The sequence below is a fragment of the Mytilus trossulus genome, chromosome 7, assembly GCF_036588685.1.
Source record: "Mytilus trossulus isolate FHL-02 chromosome 7, PNRI_Mtr1.1.1.hap1, whole genome shotgun sequence".
NCBI lineage: Eukaryota > Metazoa > Mollusca > Bivalvia > Mytilida > Mytilidae > Mytilus > Mytilus trossulus.
In genome coordinates, this window is record NC_086379.1 from 27,390,916 (window position 1) to 27,411,214 (window position 20,299).

The 20,299-nt window shown below is 32.4% G+C and overlaps 1 protein-coding gene across 1 annotated transcript in view; it reads right to left on the reverse strand.

Moving 5' to 3' along the window:
• Window positions 1-20,299, reverse strand: part of LOC134726312 (polycystin family receptor for egg jelly-like) — a 97,025-nt gene that overhangs the window by 71,788 nt on the left and 4,938 nt on the right. Inside the window, exons 2-6 of the mRNA XM_063590713.1 lie at window positions 19,589-19,687; window positions 11,768-11,827; window positions 11,213-11,343; window positions 8,554-9,248; window positions 4,629-4,816 (exon numbers count right to left, since the gene is read on the reverse strand). Coding sequence (XP_063446783.1) covers window positions 4,629-4,816; window positions 8,554-9,248; window positions 11,213-11,343; window positions 11,768-11,827; window positions 19,589-19,687 — 1,173 coding nt within the window. The remainder of the gene's footprint in view (window positions 1-4,628; window positions 4,817-8,553; window positions 9,249-11,212; window positions 11,344-11,767; window positions 11,828-19,588; window positions 19,688-20,299) is intronic.

A 20,299-nucleotide genomic window follows, 5' to 3' on the forward strand; every position in this document is an offset into this window, starting at 1 on the left:
AAATAAATATTGTTATTAAATACTCAGTTTTAGTTATTTTTATTTTGATATTAAAAAATATACTGTATTAGATAAATACTAGTTATACATTTAAAAAATTAGTAACCCTCATGTCTCCCTGCATTAGAAGTTGCATAATTTAGCATTTACAGATGAAATATAATTGTGAGTAAAGTTCAACATGTGAAATAGTCTGACTGGATATGACAGAACATCAAAAGAAATGACGAAAAATTACACATCTTATCAAAATAGTACTACTAGAAACTAAAAGCTACTTGCAATTTTCACTGGTTTTGAGATCAGTAACAGTCTGACAAGGAAAGAATTTAATGAACATGATTATGATGCCTCTTGATAAATATAAAAACATATTGACTGTAAAATAATTACCAGTTACCAATTATATCTGTTGTTTACAAAATTTGTTATTTGGAAATATCTGTTGAATGTTTTGAAATTAAAATGTGTTAACTGAAATGATTTAAAGAATTGAAGTCTTTAAATGATACAAAAGCAAGGATACATGGAATGATTGCAATTGAGACAACTACTATCCCTGCATAGTAGGGCATTGATGTAAACAAGTACAGGTCACCTGAAGTCTTCAACAATGAGCAAAAGCCTGTTTAAAGATCGTTATACATGGGCTTATTAAGTCCCAAGATAATGCTATCTAAATCATTTGCTTTCAGATTTTTGTTAGTATGTTTCTGATGAAGGTTAAGTAAAATAAGCCCAGCACACTTAATTTGTGAACTGTTTTTATTAAATTTCAAAAGAGAAAGCTAATAGACAAATTTAAGCAAATAACAAAAAAAGGAAATCCATTTAATATGGCAGACAGCAACCAAACACAACCAATGGACATAATGAACATGTTTTTAAATGCTCAAACTGCAATAATAACATTAGATACAAAAACATCTTATATAATGCTGGATTACACAAAAGTGTTTAAATCATCTGCTCTTCTCTGGTGTTTAAAAATTGTACAGATTTGGTGTCACAATATCTCAGTAGCATGGATTAGAATCCCGGCATGAAAGCAAATTTACAGATCTTACATTGTTGGGTTGATGATTTGACGACTAAATGCATGTACATGTACAATATATACAAAAAGTTGGCTGCTATTGAGACAAAGGCAAAAATCATAGTGCAACAAAACATGTTTATTACAGATATAATAACAACAAACTAAAATAACACTTACCACTACTAAATGAATAGGAACTTTCAGGAACTATTAATTGCAGCTACTGTCCAGGTTATGTTAAACAAATCACCTCCAACTGATCTGTTCAGTGAAGAGTTTTTACCATTGAAATGAAATGTGAACACATTCCAATCTTTTGGCAGACGTGAATATTCTCATGTGGCATTTATACCTATATCCAAGGGTACCTATATCTGGTGGTGATAACTAACCATTTTTTTCTTCTTTTTGTTTAATTTTGAAAAAAAAATATGGAATTTAAACTTTTTTCAGCATTTTGGAAAAATATAATTTTGTAAATTTTTCATGTTTTTTTTTCATTTATTTTTATAAGAATTAAATTTTAAAAGAAAATTTTGTTTAAATATTTTTTTTTTTTTTTTTAAATTTTGAAAAATTTGATTTTTTTGAAATATTTTGCATTTATAAATTTTTCAAACTTTAAAAAAGTTAATTTTAGTTGCCTGCGTCCATGCAAGCATGGACTAAGTTAGCCTTGGTTGCCTTCGTCCATGCATGCATGGACTAAGTCTGTTGTGGTAGTCCATGCAAGCATGGACTAAGTTAGGGTTAATTGCCTTAGTGCATGCATGCATGGACTAAGTCTGTTGTGTTAGTCCATGCATGCATGGACTAAGTTAACGTTAGTTACCTTCGTCCATGCATGCATGGAGTAAGCTTAGTTTCTAAATTTTCATGTTTAAAAATCATGAAAAGGTTAAGCCTTACTATCAAGTTTTGTAATTTATTTCCTAAGGTAAGTTATAATGCACAATATGTATGTAAAACATTATTAATAGGTTGAATATGAAAAAAACCAACTAAACAGAAATAAAAGGTAATTACATCAAATTAAAAAATAATTGAACTAACACCATGAAATTAAGAGGTAAGAAGAAATGGAGGTTTTCTAAACTTGATGTTCATTTCCAGTTTTATTTAATACCTTGTTTTATGCACATTTGAACCAGAAATCATTAACTAACATTTAAAATAAAATAACTAATATACAAATAACATTGAACACTAAAGTATGCAAATAAAGGTATATTTGTCACACGCTAACCGAAGCTGGTATGGTTTCTAGTTATATGCCCTGTTATGCCATTTAGCAAAGATTATTTCTAGTCATTATCAAGCTTATTTCTTGTTTATTCTAGAATTTTCTAAGTCTGATGATTTCTTTATGTTGTTTGGTATTGATGTTTCTTCGTTTATGTTTAATTTTACAGGGAAAGTGAACGTCATTGTAGGTGTGCTTTGTTTTCAGGTGTGTTTGTTTTGTTTTGTATTGAAGTCAATGCATTATTAATTTTAATAAAGTTTTGACAAAAAGATTTATTTTGATCTGTGTACAAAAATATGAAAACATTTGGTTGCCTATATATATGTAGCAGTTTGACATACACTAGTCTTGATTTCTTCGAACTAACAGTATGTGATTAAACCACTCAGCTTAATTTTAAGAGTTAACTCCTTTATGTGTACTGTAACCCCTTAAGTTCGTACGGTGATCTATAGGTTCATCGTCATTAGGATTATGTTGAAAACTTTTCGCATTTATCTCATTAATGAATTTATTCGTAATTCAATAGTTTTGCTTTGAACTCAAGTTGAAGTAGATTGAAAGACCGTTCGTCTGATTATTAACACTGTCGAATTTGTATCTAATTATTTTGAATGTAGTTCTCGCAGCAATATTGCATTTATAAGGCTATAGCTATAGTCTGATGTAATGTGAGTTATAGTGAGCGTTTTTAATCTGTAAAAGTATCAAGCGCTTTCACAGTTAAAATTTTGTGTAAACGGCAACGAGATAGAACTTTGAAACAAATTGAAGAAATTTAGGAAGATTCAAAGCGTATACGTAATTGGTCATAAATAAGTACAATGTTGTTTTTTTGAGATTTCATTACAATTTGTACTATGAATTATTAGCACAAAGAACATGCTTTGTATGTCCGTAAAGACTCGGTCACAACTTACCGGATAGCTCGAACGGACACCTAACGTCAATCCGTTCATGTTCGTTATACGTCCGTTCTTATTCGTTAGGCGTCCGTCCATATCCGTTGCATGTCCATTAAGCGTACGTTTTATCCGTCGACGTCCGATTTGCCAGTCGAAAACTTTCAGCATGTTTAAAACTTTGAACGGACGTCCAACGGATAAAATATCCGTTGGACGTCCGTTTCGTTTCCGTTTTGTACGGTACTCGTCCGTTTCGTTTCCGTTTTGTATCCGTTACGTGTCCGTTGGAGGTCTTGCAGATAAATTCACCAACAGACTTCTAACGAACGTCTTACGGATAAAACGGATGTTGAATGAATGTTGAATGAATGTGAAACGGACTTTTACCGGACGTGTAATGGATAAAACGGATGATGAACGGATCTGAAACGGATAAATATAAAAAAGAAGATGTGTTATGATTGCCAAGGAGACAAATCTCCACAAGAGACAAAAATGACACAGACATTAACAACTATAGATCACCGTACGGCCTTCCACATTGCGCAAAGCCCATACCGCCTAATCAGCTATAAAAGGCCCCGATAAGACAGTGTACAACAATTCAAACGAAAACAATAACGGCCTGATTTATGTAAAAAGATGAACGAAAAACAAATATGTAACACATAACAAACGATAACCACTGATTTTACAGGCTCCTGACTTAGGACAGGCACATACATAAATAATGTGGCGGGGTTAAACATGTTAGCGGGATCTCAACCCTCCCCTAACCTGGGACAGTGGTATCATAACAGTTCATCATTAGAACAAACTATAAAAATCAGTTGAAAAAGGATTCACTCATCAGATGGACAAAAAATAATGCCAATTTAAAATTTCTAGTCAGAAATGACGATTTTTGGTATGTCAGATTTCTTAAGGTTTATCAATTCTTATTATTCATAATCAATCTTAGATCTAGAGACAGGACACATCTTCACTATCAAGCAGCTGTTATTCAGGTCAGACACTGCCCTTTAGCGGCATTTTGAAGAACAAACCAAAACCAGTTACACAGATCATTTTTAATATTAATGCGATTTAGATGTATTATTATTGTAGCCTTTAATTTTTTCGTATATCTTGTATATCCGTTTTGTCCGGTACGCTTCCGTTAGGTGTCCGTTTTATGCGGTACTCGTCCGTTGGATGTACGTTCGACATCCGTTATGTCCGGTGCGTCTCCGTTTCTCGTACGTTGCATGTCCGTTATGCATTCTTTAGGCGTCCGTTTTAGTTGGTCAGTACATCAACAAACTTCCAACGGATAACAATTTTGTCAACGGACAACTTTTATGTTCATCCGTTCGGCGTCCGTTCGTCTTATCCGGTAAGGTGTGACCGAGGCTTAATGCAATAAGTTTTTATTAATATAACAACGGAGGTCACTTACTGGTCACTATAAGTCGTGACTGGTTGATTCTTGGTACAGAATTCAAACTATCGAATACTTCTGTTGTGTGGTTGAACACGAGTATTGACCACTCGTACTTGGTGTCTGATAAGCTACATTCTGGGCAATCTGCATTAAGGATCAGTAAAGAATTTAGGGATAATTTTGGTAGACAGTTCTTTCTGCATCTGAAATAAAAATTCCGAATTTACTCAATCTTATAGAAATTCCCAAATTCCCTAATTATCTGTTATCTTAAGGGGGTAGACCTATGTCCAGGGAGATAACTCTTTAATTCAGTGATGCGTTTGTAATAGTCAAGTTTTATTAATGTATTTCAAGCATTTACCTGAAACAAATTGAAAAATAATCTATGTATCCTAGAAGCTTAGAACGTATTTTTGAAAAAAGCTGACACAAACGTACTGATGATTTTAAGAGTTATTTCCCTTAACCTAGGTCTACCACCTTAAGGTTCGGTCGTTTTCTGCTTAGGATGTATTAAATCGTAGCTATGTCCGCGTGGAATTTGGTTGAATAGCTCGTGTAGGAAAATTTTTACAATTCCATTCACATTGTTTTTAACTCGCTCGTTTTGCTTGTTACTACAGTGACATGTATGACTTCAATGAAACTATGAAGGCATACATGACAAAATAATTTTCATATTGGTTTCTGTAAAAAAAAGACTCCGATAAAAGTACAAAGATTTGATTTGATTTAAAATTAGAAGGTTGGTAATACTTTCAGAACAACGGGATAACGATTTCTATTTTCCACGAGGAGTTCGTTTATAGAGCCCGTAAATTTAGATTCTATCAGAAATTATTTGTGCATCCTATTAAACAAAAAGTAAAATCACAAAAATACTGAACTGCGAGGAAAATTCAAAACGGAAAGTCCTTAATCAAATGATAAAACACATCTAACGAATGGACAACAACTGTCATAATCCTGACTTGATACATGTATTTTCGAATGTCAAGGTCAGCGATGACTGGTACATGCATTTTCTTATGTCAAGATCAGCGGTACAAAAACAACACAGACCCCCACCAAAGGGTTTATTCCAGGTGCTCAGGATTTGGAAGTAGATCCTGTTCAACATGTGGCACCCGTCGTAGTGCTGATGATGTCACAAAGCCAGAAAATAGTCCAATTCGGTAGTCACATTCGTTAAAATGGAAGGGGTATTGTAGATACGACAGAAGAAAGGTATCCGATATCATCTGTATTAGGAATAGTCCAGAATGGTCAACCAACTCGTGATGGCGTCCGTAATATTTACGAAATGATGAATACATCTTCATTATGTGTATCTCTAGGTTTAGAATTGAAAATGTAACAATTGGGAAGTTGAAATCGTCTCTTATGTCACAAAGTTATGTTTTCAACCGACCCTCATAGTCAATTTTTAGATACAAGTCCTAATATAACGTCAAAATCAAAAGCTCAAACACCTCAAACGAATAGATAACAACTGTCATATTCCTAACTTGGTATAGGCTATGTCTTATGTAGAAAATTGTGGATTGAACCTGGTTTTATAGCGCTATATCTCTCAATTATATGACAGTCGCATCAAATTTCATTATATTTTTATATTTACAACGATTTGTGAACAAAACAGACATAATAGTTTAAATAGTCAATATATAGGTACAGCAGTCATCACTGTGCCTCAATCTCAAAACAAGCACATAGTTAACATAAAAGAACAAAAAGCACAGAAAACAGACCAAACAGTAAAAGAAATATCAAAAATAGAACAAAGACAAACAAAAAACAGTATAACACGTTGTTCTGATGATAAACATCATCACTTCGCATAATCTATACATCAAGACCACCATGCGTTATTTGAAAAGTTGATGCGGAATATTTATAAGCAAGGTCTCGGTACCTTCCGTAGAAGGAGGAGAAGTTCTTTGACATACCCTGGTTCATCAATTTTCTGCTCAGACTTTGGTGACGTTTTACAAAGTCTAAGTAGGACCTGCAAGCTCGTTTATAACGAATAAGTTGGGAAATGAATATCACATATGCAGGTGAATTTTGTATATTGCTTCTGATGTGGGAAAATTGATAATTTCAAAATTAGAATCGTTTCATTCATCATAGATTCTGGTACTGGGATGACTGTGCATGTGTAATTCGAGATATCAGTCTAAAAATAAAGCCGAGGAAGAATTATATGTTGTTTTTTTAATGTCTAGACATGACATGGGGATGTATTAATGAAACCCAATCAGAACAGTTTGGATTGTTAATGGAAAAAACATCATCAATAGATCTGAAAGTAAAATTACATAATCTGGGTCCTTTGATCTTCTTGGTTTTTTACAAATGTCTGATGGAACTCCGATTCATATGAAAATAAGAAGAGGTCGGTAAGAAGAGGCGCACAGTTCGTATCCATAGGAATAAGTTATCATTTACAGTTAACAACTTAACACTAAAATAAATTTTTTGAATATTTTCTTTAATCATGTTATTGGTACCAACATTTATGTTGTCTTTGATATATAAAAAAAATAACTATAGATATAGGAAGATGTGGTGTGAGTGCCAATGAGACAATTCTCCATCCAAGTAACAATTTAAAAAGTAAACCATTATAGGTTAAAGTACGGCCTTCAACATATGCATTACAAAATAATTATGTGAACTTATGGTCCAATATTCTTTTTATACATTGCACTTAAAAGTGTATTCGGAATAGTACAATATTCTGATTTTCTTAGACTGTTTATGACGTCTGTACATTAAATCCATTGGTTGTGTACAGTAACTGATTGATATATAATTCTGTGTAAACATGATTATTTTTATTGTAATTGGCTTTAAAATATTTCCAGTATTCTTAGACTGTGTACTTTGTGTCATTTTTGTTTTGTTTTCTTGATGTTTTATTTTATTGTACTTCGTATCAATCTGATGAGTCATATTGAATTCTACATTTTACTAGAAACTTCCGTTGTAACTTTCTAGGACATTCCATTCTAGAGTGTTCTAGAATTTTCCGTGACAACTATATATATACAGACACTTAAGTTAAACTCTCAGACTTAGACTTAGACATCGATAGATATTAGTGTTCACAGCATTTGGATAGACATTTTTATTCTACAAACAAAATCATACTGGATTGTGACTTTATTAGTGAACGTATTATTCAGATTTGATTCCCAAAGATTTCCAAATACAGATAAAGATAAAAGATTGGACTCATATTTTGACAGTTAAGTTGACAGTAATATTTGTGTTTTACTTCTTGTAAACTTTTGTATAATAAATATTGTTAAATTTTACTATTGATGTGTGTCTTTTGTTGGCTACAATTTAAAGGCGATTTCTGGCTGTAACACTATGTTTTACATTGTCTCATTGGTGAAGGGCGTACCTATAGTTGCTAAAATCCACGTTCTTTGGTCTCTGTTGGATGATTGTCTAATTGGTAATCATACCTCATCAGGTTGTTTTTTTTTTAAATTATTTTCTTAACAAACCATTACAAATAATGACGACATGTGTACCTGTAGACATCAGAACAACTAAAAACGAAATTGAGTCATCAACATTTATATGTACCAGTAAAATATCAAAAATTCAAAACGAAAAGTGACTCATCCCTCATCAAATGGCAAAATAAAAAGTTATAAACTGTCATATTTGTGACTTAGTACAGACATTTCCTCGTGTAGACAACGGTGGATTTAACCAGGTATTTTATCAAGCTAAACCTCTCACTTATATGACTGTCGCATAGAATTCCATAAAATTGACAAAGATGTGTGACAAAAAGAAACAGACATAATAGGTAAAAATGTACAGCAGTCAACATTGGGTTATAATCTTAATTACCATAAAAACAAAGAAAAACAAAATGGCATATAGACCTTCTAATATAACCTTTAATACTTACAGTATGTTAATCGTTGGGGCGTCCCCAATTTGCACTTTTACAGCTTGAAGAGCAGTTGCTGATCTGATAATGTCTGCGCTTCCTAATAATCCCTCATCCATTATGTTTGTTATTTTCTTGGTTTTTACATGTAATAAATACCACGTATCTAAACTAAGGTTTCCAGATGGTATTGTCCATTTTGCTCCCCATGAAGGTTCATTGCAACTTGTTCCAAGGGTTATAATTTCTGGAGCTACCGGTAACCCAAATTTCCCAAGAACTGCGTCCACTTGTGACTGGTTAAGACCTTTGCGACAGACCCATTCATAGTTAAAAGGTACACTTTTGTATTTTTGTACTTTATCATATGTTACAGGACCAGCATCTATAACCAAATCGTTATCTTTGTTAACATATCTTACTGAGCCTCCTTGAATACCTGTTACAATAGGCGGTAATTCAAATTCCACATACATTTCGTCCTCCAAAAATTGACCAGAATCTGTCAGATTAACAACCATTCGAAGCAAATAGTGTCCCTCTGGTATCGACTCTTTTCTAAAGAAGATTGCAGCAGATTTTGGTTGATTTGCTGGATTAGGAAAATATTTGTCTTCAATATATGTACCATTTTGAAGTTTTCGCCATAAATACCAGTTGTAGTCCATATGACTGTTTCGACAGGTTAGTGCTACAACACCTTTGCTTGTTATCTAAAAGCACAAAAAAGCCCAACTTCAAACCATTTAAAATATTTAATACGATCGGTTCTACAATAACAATTTGCTTTGAACTTTTTAAAAGCAATAATATTTTTTCATAAATAACCACATTCTGCAGTAGTTGGAGGGCTATTTGTTTTATTGTTAATCAAGATTCATCCATCCTGTGCGGTTTACGACTTCAACTTTATTTGCAGCCATCCTCTCACAGGGAAGTCTTTAAATCAAACACACTCTCTGTGACACATGCATCGTGTGAAGAAGACACCAGAGATGATATACTTCAACGATGATTTATTTTTGGCACGTGCAGTGTACAAAGCCGATCTCAACAAATTAAGACCGAAAGCTACATAATTTTTTTTATTACATTGCCTTATGTTAGATAACATACAATACTTTAAAACAAGCATATTTAACGGATTCTAATCGGGGTCATACTTCATTGCTATGTCATTTCATTATAATGACGATATATTAAATCCTTAAAAAAGATGTCAGTTTATTATATGATTGAAATTTTGCAACTGTACAATTGTATAGCTTTCCTGACATGTCATTCCAATAATATTTACAAAACAAAATGATGGACCATAGAAAACCAATGTCATGTTCTGATCGCACAATATTTGTATCACATTTGCATATTCAATGAACCATGAAATCTGGGTCGAAACCCTATTTTCGCATATATATAAATTAAACAGTTCAGTCATAAGTGAACATGAATTTAGGTTTCAAATTGATGTGACCACAAGATATCCTAAATAAAAACTTAAACCTACCGTAAACCAAAGATTTAACCTAGTATGGGACGATACAGAAAGGCTACAAACAAACGGACGGGTGTACAGACCGGAAAACATAAGGCCCCTTGATTATCAAAAGCGGAGACTATTATAGTGTCACATGCAATGAATGAAATTGTAGGCATAAACGTACATATTTAAAAAAATACTTATTGTTATGCGTTTACTTTTCTACATTAGCTAGAGGTATAGGGGGAGGGTTGAGATCTCATAAACATGTTTAATCCCGCCGCTTTTTTGGTCTTTGCTAGTCTTGTATTATTTTAATTTTAGTTTCTTGTGTACAATTTGGAAATTAGTATGGCGTTCATTATCACTGAACTAGTATATATTTGTTGAGGGGCCAGCTGAAGGACGCCGCCGGATGCGGGAATTTCTCGTTAAATTGAAGACCTGTTGGTGACCTTCTGCTGTTGGTTTTCCTATGGTCGGAGTGTTGTCTCTGTGATACATTCCCCATTTCCATTCTCAAATTTATTGCTAAATTCTGAAAGCAAAATTCTATAAGTGTTAAAAAAACTTTCGGGATTTAAGCCCTTTTGACTGCGTGAAATTTTATTGGTGAACAATCACACCATTTTTCAATAATAGTAAAATACTAGAATGCGTTCATTAATTCTAGTTTGTACGGTGGGCAGGTGAGTGGGTTGACGGGGTATATGTTGATACATTTCAATAACCGTTTATACATTGCGTTTTATATTTCAATATTGGACACAATGGATTACCGAGTTCAAGTCTGATTTTTATAAATTGATAACAATTGAGAGATGATTAATGTCAAACATAAGAGAAAATGTTTTCAATGATGAATTATGTATCATATATGAATGAAATATTGAGATTTGAAAGTTTGTATTATTTGCAGGTTATCGCTTTTAAAGACAGATATTGAATTCAAAGAATTTATACATGTGGCATGTTATTTTTTCACCTGGACTTCCTTTTTTGGTGCGGGGACTAATAACTTCATAATATTTTTTTCTCTTCCAATAATCAAAAACAAATTGAATTCCAAACAGGTAGTACCTTTTTGCATCCCAGACCCTTATTTGGCTGGTAAGTCATACCTAATAGTTTAGACTAAAAATATATTAACCTTTATCTGATCCTAACTAAATGCGAATATAGATAAATTAAACATACCGTATTATCATTCGTTATCAGCATAGGTAATGGATTTTTTTCATCTTTATAATTAGCACCGAATAAAGTTTTGTTTTCAAAACAGTCAGGTTTCATATAAACGGACGTTGTAGTATATCCAAAATCGGTACCTACAACATAGTTTGATGCAACAAAGTTGATTAAAAGAAGAATATGCTACACTTATATTGTTTAAGGGAAAAATGTATTTAAAAAAAAATTAAAACCTATTGTTCAAGGAATAATTGAATGTCTTTCCATTTCAATTATTAATTGGTAAGCAGCTTTTCAGCTTCGCCGCCTTGTACTATTTTGATAGGTGCATATAATATCAATTGGGTTATTGATCATTCCCATGGTGACAAAGCACCGAAATGAAATTGAGCTCCGAAGACAAGAATGTATATTGCAGTGATGAAAGGTGGAATCAGATACCTAAATCAACTGCGAGGATATTCATTTTATACTAAAGATAAGGCTCATCTGTATATTTAGTCATATGCGACTACAAAACAGTATTTAAATTAAAAGCAGAATATTTGAAATCGAACCTACCTTCCCTTTGTGAAGAAGATGATGTTGACAACCTGTCTTCTGTTGTAACACTTGGTGTATCTAAAATATAGAGTAAACAAGTGTTTAATAATTATTCGCGTTCTCAATATGTCTCAAAAGTATTGACCTCAGATCATCCTAGTATTGAAAAATTATACATGTCAGATATATAATTATGTTATTCTGACGTACTTTTTTGTCGCCAAATATTGACATGAGCCTTCTTTTCTTTTTAATCCGAGTTCAAGGGAGTTGAACAAAAATTGTACGAAAAGATATATGATAGCGTGATTAAACACACCGATAAAAAGAAAAAAAACTTTATCAAGTCTGTAGAAAAAAATAAACACATAGGAAAACCAGAACACATATTTATTGGTACCAAATCTTAACCAAAATAACACCAAACGCACCGATGATATAGAAATATCCTTTTTCCAAGCTTTAAATAATATATCTCCCCCTCCCCCCCCCTAAAAAAAACCTAACAAAATTGCAACAACCGTTTTGCTTGTCCTGGTTTTGTAACTTGACTACAATTTGTCTGCAGCATTTACTATTCTGAATGGATGAAATAACTATGCCAAAATACCCAAATTAACTATAGAAATATAATTAGATGTCATCTTTTTAGTAACTATAGCTGTAATTGCTTGTCCTATTACAATCTCTTTTGGGAGTTTTTAATATGACGCACATTTGCGACGCAATGGAGGCCAAACTGTGTGACACTCAAAATTTAAATATTCATTTTTGGCTCACTATATCAATATAAGAAGTTTATTTTTTGTAATGATAATGATAATGGCGTTAAGCGTCCATTGTCATATAAAATGCATAGTTAAGACGAAAAACTTTTTCAGCAATATGGCTATGAATCCTGCTTTTAACTGAACAGGCACACTGATACAAATTGTCAACGCTCTAGTTCACAAAGTAGCAGTCCGCAAGACCAAATGTCATCCTACACATTTTCTGTCTCCGAGCCAACCAATATCTCCCTTATCTTCTTATTGCCACCACTTGCTTAATGGAGAAGCAGAAACTGCCAAATGAACCGGTCGAGTAATCGATCACGTCAATTAACTAATTAATATTTTAAAGTGCTTTTTATAAACAACTGTTCATCCCGGGTCTCAAGGGTGTACTTAGGTCAGGTTTTAGAATTCGTGTCAAATGATTAGACTCCTTGATGTTTTTTATACTATAAGGTTAAATATTTTGCCCCATAACACCCAACTCTTTTTTCATATAAGACTAAATAGATCATGATAAGTCATTTACAAAAATTTTAAAAGAATCTTGATTTTCTTTATTTTTGTCTGAGGCCCAAATAATACCAATGCATATATAAGGTAAAAGTCAGAGTTAGTCTTTTCCCGCCATATTTTAAATCTCAAATATCTCGAAAAGGAGGTCCATGAATTATCAATATTTTTAGTTTTTTATCCTTAATGAATGCTCTATCAGCTTATAGTATCAGTTTTAAATTCTTGATTTATTAGTTTTCTCATAACCTCACCTAAAACCTAAAAACATCATTAAAGTTTTTCTTGTCTTCATAATTTGTTGTATTATTCAGAAGAAATAATATGCAATAAAGCTGACATCCGTCCTTGAACTTTGATACTAATGATTTGACGAAAATTGTAACGTACGAATATTTGAAGACCTGGCAATTATCATCCAGCTAAAAAAAAACTTTATTTTACAAGGTGTAAATAACGAATACGTAGATTTTAGTTACAAATCAGCATCTTACAATTCTTTAAGTTTACTCATACATTTGTACATGTTTAACCGAATAAGATATAATCATACTGATATTGTATTCGGTTCATTTTAAAAGGTCGTACATTAAAAAGAACATAACGGGTACCAATACTGAACCTAAAGTAAAGACGTAGTAACTATTGTAAAGGGTTTATTTTTTCTGATGGAGAGAGCTGACTTCAGTATCTCTATATTTTGACAGGTCAGTCATATTTACCGTAAAAAAATTTAGAAGGCATCTTCAGTTGAATACTCTGTAATAGATTTTATACAATAGATATGTACAGTTAAATAAGTAAATAATGCCGCCATTGTTGTTCACGTTTCTGTGTAGAACCAGCATGTGGTGTGTTTCCATGTGCAGGTGCATCAGACAGAGGACCAGAATGCAACTGTACAGGAAGTGGAAAGGAAGGACAGTTCTGTGATAACGGTAATTATATTTTATCTAATAGTACATGTTTATTTTATTTTTTAATTTAAAACACTTTATTCTTTAAATGTCAAAAAGTCTAACAAGATAAAAAGGAAAATCCTGTTACGAGTTATCAAGCAAAAACGCAGATTATTTTAGTATGAAAAACAAAACAAAACAAAAACATTTTAAGAATGAATATTGAATATAGTGAGGGAGGAGAGACACCAGAGGGACAGTCAAATTCATAAATCGAAAATAAACTGACAACGCCATGGCTACAAATATTAAAGACAAACAGACAAATAATAGTATAATGACACAACATATAAAACTAAATAATAAGCAACACAAACCTCACCAAATCAAGGGTTGATTCCAATATAAGGGGATAATTATTACATCTCACATTTTCAGATATTAATCAAACAAAAACGGGAGTAAAAAAAATCGGATTTAAAATAACACAATCAGAGTGAGACTAGTAAAAAACATGGCTTTCCTCTTAATGTCCCTCATGATCAAAACGCCAGTCCGGTCCGTCGTTTTTATATTCGAGTGTTTTTTATGAAGTTAAATCTTTAAAAAGCGTTCCGGACACACAATATATAAAACAAAAATGTATTTTAATCAACATTATATATAAAGGCAACAGTAGTATACCGCTGTTCGAAAGTCATAAATCGATTACGACAAAACCAAATCCAGTTCACAAACCAAAACCGAGGGAAACATAACAACTATAAGAGGAAAACAAAAAAACAACAGAACACGTGCACTGAAGTGAACAAAACAAACGATAATGCAACACACACAGAAACGAACTATAAGATAACTGCCAATTTCCTGACTTGGTACAGGACATTTTAAAAATAAATGGTGGTTTGAACCTGGTTTAGGGACCAGTTATAGTTTCATATTGTCATTGGCTATAGAATCCATCGTATAGATGAAGCGTTCGTAATGATTTATTTTCACTGCAACGATGAATAAACCGCATGTTTGCGCCTGTCCCAAGTCAGGAGCCTCGGGCCTTTGTTAGTCTTGTATTATTTTATTTTAGTTTCTTGTGTACAATTTGGAAATTAGTATGGCGTTCATTATCACTGAACTAGTATATATTTGTTTAGGAGCCAGTTGACCTGTTGATGACCTTCTGCTGTTGTTGTTTTTTTCTATGGTCGGGTTGTTGTCTCTTTGACATATTCCCCATATTCCCCATTTCCATTCTCAATTTTATTATGGTGCCGAACAATGAACGTGTGGAATAATTTCTCGCAGACAATGTAGTAGCATTTGAGTAAATGTATTCCATCCAATTTCATTGCCGCAATGAGAGAAATAACTGGCATTAATTATCGATATACTTTAAAGTCATATGATACATGATTTACAGATGGTGCATGTATATTTTGAAGCTTAACAATGGACAATTAACAATAATAAAAAAACTGAAACGTGACTTACGTCATAGAACCTATTTTCAACCGATTTCAAATTACTAAACCAACAAGGTTTTCCCTTGCTTAAAATATACATCATACACTGTTTGGTTTGAAACCATTCTCAATTATGCATTTTTAATGATGTAAATCAATGTACAGCTCTTTTACATTGAAAAAACAGATGACACACTCGCATATTTTTTCGATGACGTAAATTCGTATAAATTTTCCCTGAAGGCATTGATTTGTACTTATTTATACCATATACGTTTATAGATGCTCATAAACAAAAATACAAAATATAGTTGTTACATCAAATATTCACAGTAAATTGAATCTACATTATAGAATATTGGCTCCCGGACTCATTAACATTTTATTAAGTGAAACTTGTATCCTTTTGTATTAATGAGAGTAAATGTTGTGGAAAATTAAAATTAAAATTATGTAGAAATCAAATGGACAATAGTCAATATCCTAAGTAGGACATGAACCTTATATGATGCAAACCTAACAAATCACAATCTGATTATCCTTTCATATTACCTTGACCTCGATTTTAATCCTTTATAATAATCTTTGTTTGATTAATTCACAATTTTGGATTGTCATCTTCATAACACGCCAAACGTTGACATTGTGGACATCCTTTATATAATCCTTATATAATCGGTGTTAAGGGGAGATGATTTTTTTTTTTTAAAGTTGAAAATATATCATTTTGAATTGGTTGAAAATAATAAATTCCTTAAACAAAAACAAAACACCCTCAACCTTTACCATTTTGTTAATTTTAAATGATGACTACCATGTTTTCCAATCCTTTGTCCATCAAAGCGAAAACAGTTTCCTCCGGTATCCCTTTGTATACTACCGCTGAACTTACTAACCAGATGTTATCTACTTCGGTAAAGGTGTACAGGACTAGTATAATAGAATGAACAAAAGAGAGGCAAAAGATACCAGAGGGACATTGAAACTTATACGTCGAAAATAAACTGACATCGTCATGATTAAAAAGAAAAAAAGACTAGCAGACAAACAATAGTACACAAAACACATCATAAAAAACAAGACTAAGCAACACTAACCCCATCGGAATTGGGTACACATCCGGTAATAAGTATAATTTTGAAGGTGGCATTCGTGAAAAGGGGACGGGATTGAAGTTACGACATTAGGCACAAATTCACTACAATCTGTGAAACGGTCGATTTTAAAATAGTGTCGAACATGTTTAAAATCCTCTTTTCCAGTAATGGCAAAATAGTGTCTTCCTGTATAACTTGTTTACCAATACAGATTTCACTGACCAGAGGTTATCTTAACATTTCATTGACATGCATATTATCAAATATTTCCATACACCAAGTATAGTTGACCTATGGCATAAAGTATTAGAAAAAAACCACAAAAACTTTACTTTCACCACTGAACCATGAAAATGAGGTCAACGTCATATGACACCTGCCAGTAAAACATGTACACTTTACAATCATTGCATACACCAAATATAGTACACATGTTGCTTATAGTATCAGATATATGGACTTGACAACGAAAATAAATTAAACCTTGTTCCCGAATCTATGAAATGAGATCGAGGTCAAATGAAAACTTTCTGACGGGCATGAGTCCCTTTCAAAGAACGCACATACTTAATATAGAAATCATATTACTCACAAGAAGATATAATTTAGAATTACAATAAATCTTAACTCTTTTCAAGTAATCACTGACCCATGAAAAAAAGGTCAAGGACACTGAACATATGACAGACGGAAACTTCATAACATAAGGCATCTATATACAAAGCATCCAGGTCTCCCATTTCCAAAATATTAAGCTTTTAAGAAGTAATCTAACACCGCCGCCGCCGGATCAGTATCCCTATGTCGAGCTTTCTGCAACTTAACTTTCAGGCTCGACAAAAAATTACTTCATATCATTTTCTTTGTTAAATTTGATATAAGTATAATATAATGACCTGTGGGTATCATCCTTTACATATAATTGTAGCAGAATATAGTTCTATGTATAGTACCACCTTATGCCATTTGTCTGTGCTGTATAGATTGATTAGTAACATGTTGATAGAATAACAGAAATATCTCCCTTATAAGCAGATTTTCTGCAGCGTGTTATGAAGATGACAATCCAAAATTGTGAATTAATCAAACAAAGATTATTATAAAGGATTAAAATCGAGGTCAAGGTAATATGAAAGGATAATCAGATTGTGATTTGTTAGGTTTGCATCATATAAGGTTCATGTCCTACTTAGGATATTGACTATTGTCCATTTGATTTCTACATAATTTTAATTTTAATTTTCCACAACATTTACTCTCATTTATACAAAAGGATACAAGTTTCACTTAATAAAATGTTAATGAGTCCGGGAGCCAATATTCTATAATGTAGATTCAATTTACTGTGAATATTTGATGTAACAACTATATTTTGTATTTTTGTTTATGAGCATCTATAAACGTATATGGTATAAATAAGTACAAATCAATGCCTTCAGGGAAAATTTATACGAATTTACGTCATCGAAAAAATATGCGAGTGTGTCATCTGTTTTTTCAATGTAAAAGAGCTGTACATTGATTTACATCATTAAAAATGCATAATTGAGAATGGTTTCAAACCAAACAGTGTATGATGTATATTTTAAGCAAGGGAAAACCTTGTTGGTTTAGTAATTTGAAATCGGTTGAAAATAGGTTCTATGACGTAAGTCACGTTTCAGTTTTTTTATTATTGTTAATTGTCCATTGTTAAGCTTCAAAATATACATGCACCATCTGTAAATCATGTATCATATGACTTTAAAGTATATCGATAATTAATGTCAGTTATTTCTCTCATTGCGGCAATGAAATTGGATGGAATACATTTACTCAAATGCTACTACATTGTCTGCGAGAAATTATTCCACACGTTCATTGTTCGGCACCATAATAAAATTGAGAATGGAAATGGGGAATATGGGGAATATGTCAAAGAGACAACAACCCGACCATAGAAAAAAACAACAACAGCAGAAGGTCATCAACAGGTCAACTGGCTCCTAAACAAATATATACTAGTTCAGTGATAATGAACGCCATACTAATTTCCAAATTGTACACAAGAAACTAAAATAAAATAATACAAGACTAACAAAGGCCCGAGGCTCCTGACTTGGGACAGGCGCAAACATGCGGTTTATTCATCGTTGCAGTGAAAATAAATCATTACGAACGCTTCATCTATACGATGGATTCTATAGCCAATGACAATATGAAACTATAACTGGTCCCTAAACCAGGTTCAAACCACCATTTATTTTTAAAATGTCCTGTACCAAGTCAGGAAATTGGCAGTTATCTTATAGTTCGTTTCTGTGTGTGTTGCATTATCGTTTGTTTTGTTCACTTCAGTGCACGTGTTCTGTTGTTTTTTTGTTTTCCTCTTATAGTTGTTATGTTTCCCTCGGTTTTGGTTTGTGAACTGGATTTGGTTTTGTCGTAATCGATTTATGACTTTCGAACAGCGGTATACTACTGTTGCCTTTATATATAATGTTGATTAAAATACATTTTTGTTTTATATATTGTGTGTCCGGAACGCTTTTTAAAGATTTAACTTCATAAAAAACACTCGAATATAAAAACGACGGACCGGACTGGCGTTTTGATCATGAGGGACATTAAGAGGAAAGCCATGTTTTTTACTAGTCTCACTCTGATTGTGTTATTTTAAATCCGATTTTTTTTACTCCCGTTTTTGTTTGATTAATATCTGAAAATGTGAGATGTAATAATTATCCCCTTATATTGGAATCAACCCTTGATTTGGTGAGGTTTGTGTTGCTTATTATTTAGTTTTATATGTTGTGTCATTATACTATTATTTGTCTGTTTGTCTTTAATATTTGTAGCCATGGCGTTGTCAGTTTATTTTCGATTTATGAATTTGACTGTCCCTCTGGTGTCTCTCCTCCCTCACTATATTCAATATTCATTCTTAAAATGTTTTTGTTTTGTTTTGTTTTTCATACTAAAATAATCTGCGTTTTTGCTTGATAACTCGTAACAGGATTTTCCTTTTTATCTTGTTAGACTTTTTGACATTTAAAGAATAAAGTGTTTTAAATTAAAAAATAAAATAAACATGTACTATTAGATAAAATATAATTACCGTTATCACAGAACTGTCCTTCCTTTCCACTTCCTGTACAGTTGCATTCTGGTCCTCTGTCTGATGCACCTGCACATGGAAACACACCACATGCTGGTTCTACACAGAAACGTGAACAACAATGGCGGCATTATTTACTTATTTAACTGTACATATCTATTGTATAAAATCTATTACAGAGTATTCAACTGAAGATGCCTTCTAAATTTTTTTACGGTAAATATGACTGACCTGTCAAAATATAGAGATACTGAAGTCAGCTCTCTCCATCAGAAAAAATAAACCCTTTACAATAGTTACTACGTCTTTACTTTAGGTTCCGTATTGGTACCCGTTATGTTCTTTTTAATGTACGACCTTTTAAAATGAACCGAATACAATATCAGTATGATTATATCTTATTCGGTTAAACATGTACAAATGTATGAGTAAACTTAAAGAATTGTAAGATGCTGATTTGTAACTAAAATCTACGTATTCGTTATTTACACCTTGTAAAATAAAGTTTTTTTTTAGCTGGATGATAATTGCCAGGTCTTCAAATATTCGTACGTTACAATTTTCGTCAAATCATTAGTATCAAAGTTCAAGGACGGATGTCAGCTTTATTGCATATTATTTCTTCTGAATAATACAACAAATTATGAAGACAAGAAAAACTTTAATGATGTTTTTAGGTTTTAGGTGAGGTTATGAGAAAACTAATAAATC